This window comes from Humulus lupulus, chromosome 4 (assembly GCF_963169125.1).
Source record: "Humulus lupulus chromosome 4, drHumLupu1.1, whole genome shotgun sequence".
Taxonomy (NCBI): Eukaryota; Viridiplantae; Streptophyta; class Magnoliopsida; order Rosales; family Cannabaceae; genus Humulus; species Humulus lupulus.
In genome coordinates, this window is record NC_084796.1 from 238,685,117 (window position 1) to 238,701,671 (window position 16,555).

Consider the following 16,555-nt stretch of genomic DNA (forward strand, 5'->3'; position numbering starts at 1 on the left):
ATTTGGAAATTTGTGAATTTTTTTCATATATATTATGTAATTTTAATAGATATAATTGATAACACTAAAAATAAATTTAACTAAAATTATGTTGAAATGATGTTTTTATATTAATTTGTCAAGTATAAAATAATATTTTAATATCAACTAAAAATAAAAGAATATAAACTGATGGTAAGTGATATAATCCCAAATCTGAATATAAATATAATAATTTGTATGGAACAATCAAAATTTGACAAAGAGATCACACTAAAATCCATGTGTAATGAATAGCATTGTTCAAAGTTAAAACATCATTTTTACTAGTTAATGATATCAACTAGTGATGATTTTTAGTATTTTTTTTTCATGTATTTGTATCTGTACGTAGACTTGTGTTTAATATTTACGTATAACATTTACAATGTACGACTACCTAGAATTATCTCTACTACACCTTTCGAATCAAATCCTGTGGTACAAAGTTGAAGAGGTCTGACGAGTCCTCTTGTTCAAGAAGCTGTTCCTTTGGATTCTTGAACTTCTAACTCGTGTTCAGCTACTAAGATACACGAATCAGCCTCCAGAGTTGAGGAGGAAGAGCTTTTGTATTTTAATATTGATTCCTTAGAAGATGTCAGCATATCTGTGGTGCACTGTACATCAGGAGTAATGCCAACCTTATCGATGTCATGAAGCGCCGGGGATAAGTACTTTGCCACCGTAACGAACAAGGCCGATCCATCATGAAGCTCGGTGACAGTCTGCAGACAGAGTGATTAAGAAACCAAGCAAACTAAGCTCATACTGTTCTTATTCAATGGCTGAGTGTGTTAATCAGTCAATATGCACCATTTAACGCCATTCTTATGATAAATATAATATCTCAAGAAAGTTACTATTAGCTTGTTGTTTTACTAAAATGCAAGCTTTTCATAGCATCTCTTGTGGCACCGTAGTGCCAGTTTAGAGGAACAAGTTCAACACCCATTGGTAATGAACATAATCGCAAAAAGTTTAGTTCACGGATGAAGAAATTTAAGAGCCATTGATGTTGACAATGTTTCAGCATAATGTTGAAGGTATCTTTAAACTCAATTGAGTTTTGTATTTAAAAAAAAAAAAACAAAGACCTTTGGCAGCTGGTGGATACCTGAATTCTTCCTTTCCCAAAGGTTTTGTGCCCAACAAGAATAGCTCGGCCATTGTCATGTAGTGCCCCTGCCAAGATCTCACTTGCACTTGCACTTCCCTCATTGACCTGTTTGACATTATAAAAACCAGATCACCAATCAAGAGTAAAAAATATTATGAGAAAGAGTTCACCATTCTTTGTATGTAGTCAAAAAGAGGTTCACACATTTATGAGGTGGTCCTGTCAGAAAAGAGCTTAAACATATAGATTTAATACTCACAAGAACAGCGAGTGGATCATGGGTTATAGCATGCCCATTGACCATATTAATTGGTTGCATATTCCCCTCTCGATCGATTGCGTTGACCAGAGTCTCATCCCCATCTAACCATATTTCGGCAACCTCAAGTCCTGCTCTTACTAGTCCCCCCTGAGTCACAAATAACAGAGTAAGCTTACCAAATTTTGAAAGCCAAACATAAGCCTTTTAGGATTTGCCATTTATGAAAGTGGAAATGTAAACAGAAAACATTACTGGGTTATTCCGCAGATCCAATATGTATGAATGCACACCCTGATCTTCCATTTGATGAATAGCATTTTCCATATCAGGGGCAGCAGTCTGTCAAAAGTCAGATGGAAGGATTAGGAAGGAACACCCAGTTAAAAGACAAGCAATTTGATAAATAATTTGGCATTTTTATTTCTTCCCAAGATATAATGAGATTATTATTATAAGTACTATGATTACTATTAATAAAAAAATCCAACCACTCTGCATGGTTCAAAACCCATGTGCAGTAGCAACTTACCTGAGAAAATTCTCTCAGCTTGACATAACCAGTCTTTGTTACATGTCCATCCGGGGTTATATGATTGATAATTGCACTTGAAATTGGAGAAAATTTGATCTTCTCACGAGAAAGTTTGACCTTCAGAAAGAGGAGTCACATTACAAGAATAGTTAACTTCAATATATACTATAAAATTACATGTAGTAAAAGTTTTAAAATGTTTATTCAGGCATATTTGCCTTTCATAGTGGTCTTGCACCCACTTCATGTCATGCTCATATACTATGAATAATCTAATACCTCTCTTAATGGAGAGTCATTTTTGGAATTTGTTCCCTGCATAACAGAACATACAATCAGTTGAAACAATCATCTATTTACAATGGTATAATCTAAACTCTAAAATTCATAAACCAGGAAGTAAGCTCGAAATGCCTTCCCAAGCCAGTTTTCAGAAAAATGGTTAAACTCAAGAGGATGAATCAAAGGAATTTTATGCCTGATTTCTGCTACAACTTTTGAAAAGGGGTCGAAAATTACACTTTGAACTTTTAATGTCACGGTTGTTCCAGCACGACCTCTAAGCTTCAGTGCAGCTGCTTCACTGTCAATACCATCAAGCCTTTCTCCTGAAGCCAAAGCAAAATCATTTGAAATTGTTTTAAGCAAAAGTGAATCTGTAGTATAATTTCCTTCCAGTCGGTTTGCTGGATACAAATTGATAAAGTTAAAAGATTCTAGCTTTATTCAATCTAAACATACGATTTCATTTTATTACATAATAAGAATAAACTGTTTAAAAATAAGGGTCAGATGTATCAAAAGTAATGTACCATTAATTTCCACCAACTCGTCTCCATCTTGAATACCAGCACGAGCAGCTGGGCTATCCTCTACACTAGACAAAACAACCTGCATTCAAAATCAGAAGGGAATGAAAAAAATAATACAAAACAAGTAGGCTATTGTTAACCTATATTACTTGTGTGCATATAATAGTTTAGAAACTTCCATGATAAAGTTACTTGAAAAATAAATGTCATTAAGCAAGCAGAATGGAAGAATGACTACACAGCTATACTACCACCAAGTATTTTGCTTAAATTTATAAAAGCACAAAGTGTCTTGTCTAACTAGGGTGAAAACTTATCCTCCTGTAGCCACTTACCTATATTTGCTATTAGATGCAGGTAAATATGCACCCCAAAAAAAATAAAAAATCCAAGCTAGGTAACTAGAAGAACAGATGTTTCATACATAATCCGTATTGATGATAAAAATTAAAAGGAGCAGAAAGTATTGTTTTCTAAATATACCTACCAAATGACCAGTGTTTGGTTCAACAGATATGAAAAGTCCAACTCCTTGCAGATTTCCATCACTCTCAATCCTAAAACTTTGATATTCCTGCAAGTACAAAAGATTATTAGTTGGGCACCTATAATTGTTTTCTGATGTAAATTTCACAATTTATTAAAAAAGAGTTGCTGACTCCTGAATACAAAAGGTTTAAACACTGAAAGAAAAATGAGCATAAGTAAAAAATGGAACTACATGAGAAGTGTCGGAACCTATATTAAAGAGAAATGAAACCACATAAGCAAGTATTGTAGCCAATAAATTCAACTATGTTTGTTAATCATAACTAAATGCAATTCTTAACTCACGTCCATATAAAATTAACAATGTCAAACCTTGGGACTGATAATCCGGGTAAAAGGGTCTCCAAGAGTAGAGAGCATTGCACTGATTTTGGTATATGCTGCATCTGCTGAGTTAAGGGGAAACATCTCTACCATTGTCTGCTGCAACTTCAGATCCCAATCTACAAAAAGCACTCTCTTCAATTTTTAGTTCACTAATTCAAAACACTCCCATCAACACTACAGCCATTACACTCATTAAGCACCAACATATGAAATTATGGAAGCCTGCAAATTAAGAGTGTTTATAACATGGTGAAATAACCCATTACCTTGATGATTAAATGTTGGGTCAACGAATGTCTCTCTAATCAAACCCCAAGCTTCCACAAGAGTTCGTTGAACTCTATTCACCTAAGCAGAAAAAAAATCATTCAGTGATTCATCCCAAGTTTAAATCCAAACACTTCATAGACAACCAGGAATAAAAAAACAGGTATGATAGTTGACTTGACACCCACTAAACACAACAATGAATCTTAAAATCAAAGAGAACCACAGAAAAAACGACATTAAAGTGGTTCCCAAATTCAATCACCTCAGGAGCTCGTGAAACGGGAAAAGCAACAGTAAGAGACTCAGCAAGAGCCGGGGAATCGCAATAAACTGAAAACAGAGCCGCAGCCGCCGCTGCGAACCCAACAAAGCCTTTTCCCATCGATTTCAACCATACCCGGCTGCCCATTTGCTCCTCGGAAGTCTTGGAACTAGCCTCCATGTGCCGAGAACAAGAAAACGACACCCTCCATTTCGAGCTCAAACGACGACTTGAGCTCGGATATCGATCAAAACGCAGAGAAGGCGAACTGGGCACTGCTAATTTCGATGGTATAAGCGAAAAGCGGGGTGTTCTGAGGTCGAGACTGGAGCCGCTTAGAGCCTCCATTGTTGCTGCTTTCAGGTTCTGAGAGCAGCAAATGAAGGAGAAAAAGGTTTCTGTTTGTGAGAGTTGTTAAACATATTAAAGAGTGGTTAGCGGTGTTTGAATTCTGGTGGGGTCCAGAAGAATCTGCCAATTTTGTGGATGCAAATGACGAGAGATTCAGATCCATTACCATTGCGTATACAAGTAAGTAAGCATCTCTTCACTAAAATCCAATTTGCTTTTTTTTTTGCGTATACTACTCTATACACTCGCTGTCTTTCCCTTTTATTGAAATTTATATTGTTGTAAAATTAGTAAGAAAAAAAAAAGGTTTGATGTGAAGCTTTGGACTAATCATCAACTATAAGTTTATAAGATGCAAGTGAGAATACGAAAGTTCAGATAGAGAGAGGAAAATGAATCTCTGATCTAATCAATGATGCAGAGAGAGAGAGAGAGCTAGATTGAATATATATACAGTACAGTAATACAAAACAGATTCCGAAAATAATGGAGTCTGTTAGAATCTGTTACAATACAGAGCAAAGACAAATCAGCTCACTAACAAACTATGAGTTGTCTGTAACTAACTCTAAGCTCTCGTTTGGCTTTGGATTATCTAAGGCTTTTACAGAACTTGGTTCAATATTCCCCCTCAAGCAGAAAGGGGATGATTCCACTTGAAGCTTGGTTCGAAGCCTTAGAAATTGCTCAGCTGATAGTCCCTTCGTCAAAGCATCTGCTATATGATCAAACATTGGAACGTATCTGATATCAATGGCCTTGTTCAGTACCAAGTCTCGAACAGAGTGCACGTCAATCTCAATGTGTTTCGTTCTAGCGTGGTGAACCGGATTGGCCGCGAGTGACGCCGCACCAAGGTTATCACACCAGATGATTGGTGTGTTCTGGAGTCGAATGTGCATTTCTTTGAGTAAGCTGATAAGCCAACACACTTCAGCAGCAGTATGAGATAAGGCCCTGTATTCCGACTCCGTGCTTGACCGGGCTATCACATTTTGCTTCTTGGAGCTCCAGGAAACTAAACATGAGCCTAAAAAGACACAGTAAGCTCCGGTAGACTTTCGATCGTCGGGACAGCTCGCCCAATCAGTCTGTGAAGGCTTGGAGAGACAGAGCTTTTGTTTTGTTCGGCCTGAAGCATATGCCATGGGAAATGGTTTCCTTGAGATATCGCAGAACTCGTTTGCAAGCTTTCCAGTGTTCCATTGTTGGAGCTTGTAGAAACTGACTCAACTTGGACACAATATAGGCAATGTCAGGTTGCGTGATGGTCAAGTACTGGAGTGCTCCAACGGTGCTGCGGTAAAGGAGGACGTCAGTCATTGGTTCCCCCTCACTCCGAGACAAGGTTTGCCTTGGAGCAGCAGGAGTGGAGATCCCTTTTGCACTTTCCATATGCACACGGTGGAGGAGATCACTGATATATTTAGATTGAGAGAGAAATAGACCTGTGGAGTCTCTGTAAGCTTCAATGCCTAAAAAGTAGTGCAGGAAGCCAAGGTGTTTGAGAGAAAATTATCCATTCATATCAGCTATTAGTGTGGTGATTAGAGTAGAATTGTTCCCTGTAATAAGGATATCGTCTACGTAGACGAGCAAGTAAAGCACAGTAGAGGAGGTATGATAAATGAACAGGGAGGTATCAGATTTGGAGTTGGTAAAACCCCATTGAAGAAGAGCTACTTTGAGTTTATCGAACCATGCGCAGGGAGCTTGTTTCAAGCCGTACAGAGCCTTGTTTAGCCGACATACGTGATTAGGATAGGATGGATCTTCGAAGCCCGGAGGTTGAGCCATGTAGACGGTTTCATGAAGCTCTCCATTGAGAAATGCGTTATGTACATCTAGTTGGTGGATTTCCCAGTCAAAATGAATGGCCAAAGTGAGAACAACCCGAACTGTATTGGGTTTAATAACGGGACTGAAAGTCTCTGAGTAATCGAGGCCGGGTGTTTGATGAAAGCCCTTAGCCACTAGCCGAGCTTTTAGCCGCTGCAAATTACCATCAGCAAGAAACTTGTGTTTTAATACCCATTTGTTTCCCACAACATGATAAGAGGGATCATGAGGAACTAGTGTCCATGTATTGTTCTTAAGCAGTGCTGTATTTTCTTCTTCCATGGTTGCCTTCCAGCGAGGATCTTTAAGTGCTGCTTGAACAGATGCTGGTACTTGAGAATCAAAGACCAGTTTGAGAGGATGCTTGGAAGAGAGTAATGCTTTTGGCTTGATCACACCTGATTTCACACGAGTCGTCATAGGATGCACCGGTGTTGGTGTTGGCCGATAATGAGATGGATCTGGGACAGGCGCAGGAGCAGCAATAGAGTCTGAAAATGAGTCAGTGGAGACAGCTGGGACTGAAGATGTAGCATCACTATTGCGAAGAGCCTCTTGAGTGGCTAATGGGTCATCGACTTGTGCAGCAGGGATGGAGTTGGGTGGTGATGTATCTTGACTTGAGTGAGAGACTGCTATGGACGGAGGTGGGGACGCTGTGCTTGATGAAGTAGCTGAAGAAATGGATGTAGCAGGTGAGGGGTTGGTTGGGAAGTGAGACAGACCATGAATAGAGAACTTTAAAGTGGGACAAGACTGTGATGTGTTTGAGGGTGTAGTTGGAAAACAGTAGAGAGTAAGGAAATTTGTTTTCGTCAAAGGCACAATTTCGTGTAATATACACACGCCCCGAAGGGTGAAGGCACTTATATCCTTTATGTTCACTACTATACCCAAGAAACAAGCACATGGAGGATCTAAATTCAAGTTTATGCCTATTGTAAGGTCTTAAGTGAGGGTAGCAAGCTGACCCAAAGACTTTTAGGAAAGAATAATCTGGTTTGGACTTGAAAGCTTTGTAATAAGGGGACTGTCCCTTTAGAACAGGCGTTGGTAACCTATTGATGAGGTATACTGAGGTTTGAAAAGCTTCCCACCAGAACTTAAGGGGCATAGATGCCTGAGCAAGTAATGTAAGCCCCAATTCTACTACATGACGATGTTTCCTTTCCACTCTACCATTTTGTTGGTGATGGTGGAGGCAAGGTTTTCTATGGTTTATGCCAAAATGTGCTAGGAAGTTTTTAAATGGTCTGAACTCCCCACCCCAGTCACTCTGAAATTCTTTTATGGTTAAGTCAAACTGATTTTCAACATGGGTTTTGAAAAGTTTGAAAATTGTGAGAGCTTCAGATTTAGTACGCATGGGGTAAATCCAAGTGTACCTAGTGTAATCATCTAAGAATTGAATATAATACTTGAATCCATCATTTGAAACAATTGGAGAAGGCCCCCACAAATCAGAATGTATTAGTTGCAAGGGTTTAACAGTTTTATTGTCAGATCTAGGATAGGGTAGAACATGGCTTTTACCATACTGACAAGCTGAACAAAAGAAATTTTTATTACTAATAGAAGAAAGAGTACATCCATTTAGTTCTGGTGACAAAGAAGCTAACACTCTAGAGCTAGGGTGACCTAGTCTTTTATGCCACATACAACAACCTGTCTTGACTGAACTAAAACAATTGGAGATATGGATGGATGACTTATTTTGACTTTGGTACTGGGAGTTTCTGGTTGTGGTGGATGGTGAAGATAGGGTATACAATCCATTTCTCAGCTTTCCTTCAAGCAGCAGCTCCCCTGTTGTTTCGTCCTTCACAAAGCAAGAATGTGTGTGGAATTACACAAACACATTATTTTCAGCTGTTAGTTTGGAAATACTCACAAGACTTTTCTTTATTTTAGGTACACACAATACATTCTTTAGTTGTAAGTGTTTGTGTGTGTTACTAGAATGTATTGTAGTTGAACCAATGTGAGAAATAGGGATGACCTTACCGTTGCCAACCATTAGCTGATCTGATCCCCGATACTATGTCGGGAGCTTCAGATTGTTCAGATTTGCAGTAAGGTGGTCCGTAGCTCCACTGTCAGCGTACCAATTTGGATCTGCAACTGTCTCAGGAGTTGCAAGAAACGCAGTCTTTGCTGCATTATCAGGTGTTTGCGTCTTAGCAGGAGGCTGATAGTCTTCATCAAGACGATGCCAGCAGCTTAGGGCTCCATGTCCTTGCTTTCCACAAATCTGGCACACCAATCTTCCATCAGTTTTGGTGTTTGTAGCCGATTGATTGTTCCTGCCTGTGCCACGTCCACGATTGCCACGACCGCGGCTGAATCCACGACCTCTGCCTCTTTGAACATAGTTTGCTGAGTGGGGAGGGAGATCAATTGTTGCCGAAGTCGACCAACGCTCAAGGCGATTTTCCTGACTAAGAAGAAGTGACTGAACTTCTTGAAGGTTGAGGGTCACGTTCTGTTGAGAGAGGATGTTGGAGATGGTGGCATCGTATTCCAGGGGTAGACCTTGTAGGATGTGCATTATGAGCTCATCCTCCGTCATCTGGACTCCAGCGAGCATTAGCATGTCGTAGAGGCTTTCCATCTGTGCCACATAGTCAGAGATCGACTGCGCCCCCTTCTTCATTGACTGGATCTGTTGACGGAGGCTCATCACGCGGACCTTGCTTCTGGATGAGAAGAGTCTCTCGAGTGTGACCCAAACTTCATTGCTCGTCTGACAGCGCACAACCTGACTGAGAATCGCCGGTGAGAGGGAGGAGAGCAGCCAACTCATCAGCAATTGATCTTCACGAACCCACAGTGAGAACTCAGGATTGTCGATTGTGACGAGATCCCCTTTCTCGTCGGTAATTTGGACTTTCTCAGCTGGACACTCCTTTCGGCCGAAGATATAGTCACTGAGATCGTAGCCACGGATCGCTGGAACAACTTGAGATCGCCATACGACATAGTTGCTTCGATCGAGCTTCACCGAGATCACAGTGCTGAGCGTGGATTGAAAGGCAGCTTGAAGTCGAGATGAACCAGAGGCAGCAGTGGGAGTCGATGCGCCATTAGAGGAAGAAGATTGATTCGCCATACCGAAGCGCTGATACCAAGTGAGAATACGAAAGTTCAGATAGAGAGAGGAAAATGAATCTCTGATCTAATCAATGATGCAGAGAGAGAGAGCTAGATTGAATATATATACAGTACAGGAATACAAAACAGATTCCGAAAATAATGGAGTCTGTTAGAATCTGTTACAATACAGAGCAAAGACAAATCAGCTCACTAACAAACTATGAGCTGTCTGTAACTAACTCTAAGCTCTCGTTTGGCTTTGGATTATCTAAGGCTTTTACAGAACTTGGTTCAATAATGCACACTAGCTAGATAATATAATCATGCATACAAATTCGAATTCAAATAAGATACTAAAATAAATATATATATATATATCTATTTTGCACTAATGAATATACATTTAAAACTAAATAAAAAATATATTTATTAATTATATTAATATAAATTTAAATGTTATAAAGTATTATTATTATAATAATAATATATAATCTTAATTATTTACTAATTATATTAATATAAATTCAAATATTATAAAATGTTATTATAATAATATTTAATATAAGACTAGATATTTAATATTTATATTAATTTAAATTTAAATACTATAAAATATTATTATAATAATATATAATACATAATTTTAATTTTTATTAAAAATAATCATTTATGTTTAAAAAGTTATTATATTATATATATTTTTTTAAATTATAAACAATGTTTTGCTTTAATTTTTCATTTAATATGTTTATGTCATTCTTTTATATATAGTATTTTTTATTTATTTAAAATTTATATGACAATGATATAAATTTAATAAAAATGATTAATAAATTCTATAAATAAAATTAAGCATACGTGCATTGCACCTTACTTGTATCTAGTATATATATACATGTACTAGATAATATGTATACAATTTATTAAATTTGTATGATTGTCATATAAATTTCAAATAAATAAACAATATTATATATAAAAGAATAACATAAACATATTAAAAAAAAATTAAACATCGTTTATGTTTTTTTAAAATATATATAATATGATATTCTTTTTTAAATATAAATGATAATTTTTTTAATAAAAATTAAGATTATGTATTATATATTATTGTTATAAGATATTTTATAATATTTAAATTTATATCAATATAAATATTAAATATTTAATCTTGTATTAATTATTTTATAATATTTGAATTTATATTAATATAGCTTGTAAAAAATTAGGATTATATATTATTATAATAATAAAATTTTATAATATTTGAATTTATATTAATATAATTATTTTTTGTATTACATATTATTGTAATAATTATATTTTATAACATTTGAATTTGAATTTATATTAATATAATTATTAATATGTAGTCTTATGTTAAATATTATTATAATAATGATATTTTATAATATTTGAATTTAAATTTATATTAATATAATTATTATATATGTAGTTTTATATTAAATATCATTATAATAATAATTATATTTTATAATATTTAAATTTATATTAATATAATTAATAAATATCTATTTTTAATTAGTTTTAAATGCACATTTTTTTTAAATATTTAGAATATTCTGTTAAAGTTAACAAAATAAACAGTTAAAATTAAGAATTTATGTTATCTACACATTTTTTTATAGAATATATATATGATTTGGAGAATTGTTAAGGGACACCACTGGTGTCCAATACCACAAGTAGAATACAGTTATTGGTGCAAGCAATCTAATATCGGGTCGGGTCTCACATATTTGAATTTAATAAGTATTATATGATATCGCTAAGCAACTATGAAGTGTCACCTCATGTGGTGTTGAACACCTTAAAATGTCAAATAACAACACTTTACAGTGTGATATGTTACAAGATGATGTAATAGTATAATAATAATAAAAAAAACATTGTACTCTTGTATTTTGTCAAAATTAAAGTAAAATGAATGAGATTAAAAACAATATTTTTACCTAAATTAAAAGAAGATTCGGCTTAGTCATGATAATACCATAATTAACGTTGAAGGTATCCATACAATGAAGAAAAATCATTTCAGCAATGAACCTAAATTTATCGAAAATTTATCACAGAGTTGAGTGAGATTTTGTGAAAATCATGATGTTAAAGCTTGTAAACTATCGTTTATGGCTGAGAAAAATTACGAGATTTGTTACTTAAATCTCTCTCTTTTTTGATTGATGAATAGTCAAAGGCAAGGTTATACATACTTTTAGAGTTTTTATCTGGATTTTGTATGTATTGTATGGTGCTTATTATTTAATTAACTATACTTAGTCACATTGTAAAATTTAACAATATTGTATTTCTTTTATAAACTTTGTTGTTATTTAAATAACTATGAAGATATGCGCACTAAGAATTAAAAACACCTTTTTTTTTCAATGTATAAAGACACAATCTTTTTTTTTTTGGGTAATAATTATCAATGAGTATGAATATATGAAAGAGTAGTTTCTTTATGTCGGTTACACATTCTCAGCATAAGCAAATTGCATCATAACTCTACAAACATAGAAAGTGAGAGTAAATATTGAATTTTCAGTTAGAAACCGAACAAGGCATAACCAAAATAAGAGAATGAAGGGTAATTTATTAGTGAAATTTGAAAGGTACTTATTCTGAACCATGTAAATCTTTTGGTACAAAGCAATGGCTATGAACATGTGCATGAGCTGTAATTGTTATTATTTCAAAGGTTCACGAAGGGGAAGGTTCAGCTCCATCATGTAGAGCACAGCAAACAGTGGCTTTGTGGTGCCCTTGATACACTCTTATATATTCACCAGTTGACATGGACCAAAGCCTTGCTGTTGTATCAGAGGAAGCTGCAACAATGGAAGACTTTGAGACACAACTAAATAATTTAATTCACAAAAACAATATTTAAGGAATTTCGCTCATCGTATTACTTATTGAGATGAGGAATGGCCTAGAAAAATGTAAAGGAGATCGTGAGCCAGAAACTAAAACCAAAAGTTTGAAGCTTTTAGTTGAAGACCAGGGTTACTGAGTAACAGTCTAGTGAGATACAATGGAATTGAATTAGACAAAGTTAATCTTACAACAAAAGTTTTAGACAATAAAATACCTGTTATAAGATAGGCACCGTCGACTGAGAAGACACAATCCCACACCCACCGTTGATGTCCTACAATATAAGAAAAAAAAATTCTCAGTAGGCGGTAACAGATCAGGTCAATGAGAGAATATGAAATTGATTCATCGAGAATTCTAAATTTGCAAGAGGAATACCAACTAAAGTCTTCTCCAGTGTAAAACCATCAACATTCCAAATCTTGACAGTGTGATCAGAAGATGCAGTGGCTAGATATCTAAAGTACACAAAACCAACACAAGTAACTAAATCAAACCAAGACAAAATAAAGAAGAGAATGAATATGCATGTAATTAGGTTTCAAGAACTAACCTGTGCGGCTCACAGAATTCAGGGGAAAGAAGACACTTAAGAATGTAACCCTTGTGTGCTTGTAGCTTATGAAGTGGCTCAAAATTTGTCATTGTCTGCATGGGAAATGGTTGTTATGGTACAAGTCAAACATGACACACCAGAGGTCAGATCAAATATTGTGTGTATGCAGATACAACCTGAGTCCCTCGCAACAAGCGCCAAACATAGCAAGTCCCGTGATTATTTGCTGCAACTACCAAGCTCCCATCCCACATGACAGTTAGGGACCTCACTGCCGTATCCACCTCTGGCACCTACGTTACCATGGATAAACAAAAATGTCCTTGAGATGGATCAAAAACAAATTTATAACACAGGTAAACTATGTCTGCAAGAGAATGCCTACACAAGGGAACAGGGGCTAAGAGAATTTGAACAGCAACAATCATCAAATAATATCTTGAGGAAGATAATCAAAGACATACAATTATGACAGTAATAGGAGTGAATTAAAGAATCATTTTTAAAAAGAAAAACTGCTTCAAAGATTTTGGTGATTGCATCTATAGTCTTGGTTGGTTGGTGGTATTAGATTGTTTTCCTCTTTCGAGATTTCGTAATTAGTTTCCCTGTATATACATTAGTTTCTGTGGGACGCTAAGTGATGCTAATTCCATGTACCATGTGTCATTTGAAAAGGCTCTAAATTTTTACATAAACACCAATGGATATGTAAACTTCCATTCCCAAACAAATGAGTAAACATTTCATACTAGTACCGGAGGTTAGAATTTTTGTGTTGATGGAACAATCCAGATTCCTAAAGAAAATCTTATACACAGAAAAAATAAATAAGTCCAATATGTACATACCAATTCACAGCTGCATGAATTCGCTGTCAAATCCCAGACACGAATGTTTCCATTTTGATCCCCAGAAATCAGCTCTGTCTGCAAAATAACATTCAAGGAATTTATTCAGACATTATGATAACTAATAAAAGCACTATATGATGAGAATCAAGAAGCTTCACCAAAGGATCCTAGTTGGCCAATTACAAGAGCAGATCAACAAACTTTTTGTTGAAGTGAACATATTGAGAAAGTTTTCTCTTTAGCTCTTCATAGAACTTTTCAGAACTAATCAAGTTTATCTTGTGGTGTTCAAGCCTAGACTTATCACACACATACCTCCCTCTCTTTTTGTGTGTGGCATCTACCTAAGCCTATCCGTCTGATACAGTAGGTTCTTAGAACAAGTCTTTTTGTTTTAGTTTGTTTAAATCTGAATTAGAAGACGATCTTTTAAAATTATCCTTTATTGATTTCGGGTCTCACTATTCTTGGTGAGATTCATATCATTATCCTTTGACAACATCATAGCACAAAATGTTCATACTGCATTTGACAGGGGTGTTCAATTATTTAATACAAAATTTCCTCGTATATTTGGATGATCCATTCCTTTCGTAGATCATACTTGATTCTTACTTTCCTAGGAAAACTGTAACTAAAAAATAAGTGACTTCTCTAATACCCTACCTAACAATCTTCCATACCAAAAAGTGACAGAGAAGACAGCCCCCGAAAAAGAAACTTCTAGAAGCCAACATTTCACTCAAAATATACTGGAATAACATAAAGATAGCATGGCAACAAATAAATAATTCATATAAAGATCAGCATTAACAAATGCAAAGCATTAAAAGCTTAAGATGTCATTAACGATAGAAGTTAGAGTTATTATCCAACCTGATTAGGGTGCAGAACAACAGTGTTAACAGCAGCACGACTTTCATATTCCCTTTGACAACCTGGAGCTCTGTTTCAATTCAAAGATTAATATAAATAGAACCAAATGAAGGGCAGAAGCATTAGAAAATCACATTTCGCAATCTACCTTATATCCCAAATCTTTACTGTGCCATCCTCAGAACCTGAATACATCCATTTACCATCACACTGGAACCCCACTGCCATCACATTACCAGTATGTAAGTCATAGCTCATCTCCTGTTATGAAGTCACAATAAAATAAGGCTTATGAGGTGATAGTATAAAAGTATATTCTTTTTCCCCTTTCCAAGAAAGAAGGAAAAAAGTAGCAAGGAAACCTGTGATGAACTCACCGGTTGAGGGCTGTTCGAATTAACATCGAATAATCGAATGTGAGAATTACCCGCTGCAGCCAGGTGTCTTTTATCTGGGCTTATCTCAAGCCTATTAACTTGCTAATGACAAACAAAAAATCAGATAGAGATTGAGAAACTTAACTCATTAAAACATCTTAAAGCTTCTCAACAGCATAACCTGTTGTCATTTGCCAATAAATTACGTGGAAAGAAGGCATTTTAGGACAACCTTTCGCTTATAGGGGATCAAATATGAATAGACATAAACATGTATAAGAACAATTTAACACCCTGATGGCATAAAAACCATATATCGCAGGCACAGAAGTTCATGAGTGTAAAACCAGGACACAGGACATAATGGGTAGTCATCGAATCAAAAACATTACACCATGAAATTTAACAAATATCGAAATACCACTCGTACCCAGAATACACAAACAAGCATAAGATCAGTCCATAAATAACCTTGATTAACCCAAAAATAAAAATAAAAAACAAGTAATTGAACAAAGAGTCACATATCAAAGTCACAAAAACATTAAAATGGCCATTTTTGTGTGTTAACATCAAATAGCACAAACTCCAAATAATCATTAACAAAAATTCCAATGCCTATATCATTTCCACCAATCAAGTACACAAAAGTATAAGTCAAAGACAGCTTACCGAATCAGGGTACTGTATGGTTCGATAGCAGCGGCCACTTTTGGCCTCCCAGAACCGAATAGTATGATCATAGCTGGCAGTAGCAAGTATGACCGAGGGTTGGGTCATCTTCAAGTTATTCCAACCAAACCTAGAATGGGAATCATAAAACGAATTTATGCAAGGGATTTAGTTGAATTGTCGAAACCATAAGACGTTTTCAGAGAAATCTGGGTCGCTGTGAATGTGGGTTTGGGAAAATTTGAAAGGGTATTAGCATGGTGGGTTTAAGAATTAGGGTGTTTATGGGTTTTAGAGAGCTCGGACCAGATTGTACAGAGAGTATCATTGAATCGGTTCCTTTAAGCTCTCTCACCATAATAATAATAATAATCTTTCCTATTATAAAAATAAATAAGTAATAAACAAAAAATTTAATGGGCTTTCGTTTCTGTAAGAAGCCCAAATTTTAACTGACTCTTGGCGAAATGGCCCAATCTTGGGCCTCTCCCATCTTTTCAAATTGTGGAATTTGTACCTAAAAAGAAATAAAAATTTACAAAATATGTAAACATTTGATTTCACTGCATAAGTCATTTTCCATATAATTCTTCATCAATGGAAAAAATCAGCGCATTTTTTGTAACTAAGAAAATTTTCCCCAATTTGCACCAACCTCCACTATTTTTTCCAGCGTGCATCTCCTCGGCAGAACACAAGGTCCGATTTGTTCCGTTTTGTAAAATACAGAATCTGAATTGTCATTTAATAAAATACAGGGTCCGATCGGTAATTTTTGTAAAAAACAGGATCCAAAATAGTATTTACCTATTGTAATATAAACATTTAGTAATTATATTAATATAAATTTAAATATTATAAATATTATTATAATAATATTTTAT

General features: G+C 35.3%; 2 protein-coding genes across 2 annotated transcripts; both read right to left on the minus strand.

Annotated features, from left to right (window-relative positions):
• Positions 1–247: 247 nt before the first annotated feature.
• LOC133831387 (carboxyl-terminal-processing peptidase 3, chloroplastic) lies at positions 248–4,545 on the minus strand. The gene is made up of 12 exons (XM_062261659.1): positions 4,153–4,545; positions 3,887–3,968; positions 3,606–3,736; positions 3,232–3,318; positions 2,745–2,823; positions 2,452–2,540; positions 2,212–2,247; positions 1,930–2,049; positions 1,653–1,739; positions 1,398–1,547; positions 1,136–1,243; positions 248–746 (listed from the first exon to the last, which is right to left on the minus strand). The coding sequence occupies exons 1-12, from the start codon at positions 4,498–4,500 to the stop codon at positions 495–497; spliced, it is 1,569 nt and encodes a 522-aa protein (XP_062117643.1). The 5' UTR covers positions 4,501–4,545; the 3' UTR covers positions 248–494.
• Positions 4,546–12,032: 7,487 nt separating this feature from the next.
• LOC133831388 (target of rapamycin complex subunit LST8) lies at positions 12,033–16,029 on the minus strand. Its single transcript, XM_062261660.1, has 10 exons — positions 15,672–16,029; positions 15,000–15,101; positions 14,771–14,883; positions 14,623–14,692; positions 13,744–13,821; positions 13,069–13,185; positions 12,890–12,984; positions 12,715–12,794; positions 12,551–12,610; positions 12,033–12,287 (listed from the first exon to the last, which is right to left on the minus strand). Exons 1-10 carry the CDS (start codon positions 15,777–15,779, stop codon positions 12,160–12,162), a joined length of 951 nt encoding a protein of 316 aa, XP_062117644.1. The 5' UTR covers positions 15,780–16,029; the 3' UTR covers positions 12,033–12,159.
• Positions 16,030–16,555: the final 526 nt, after the last annotated feature.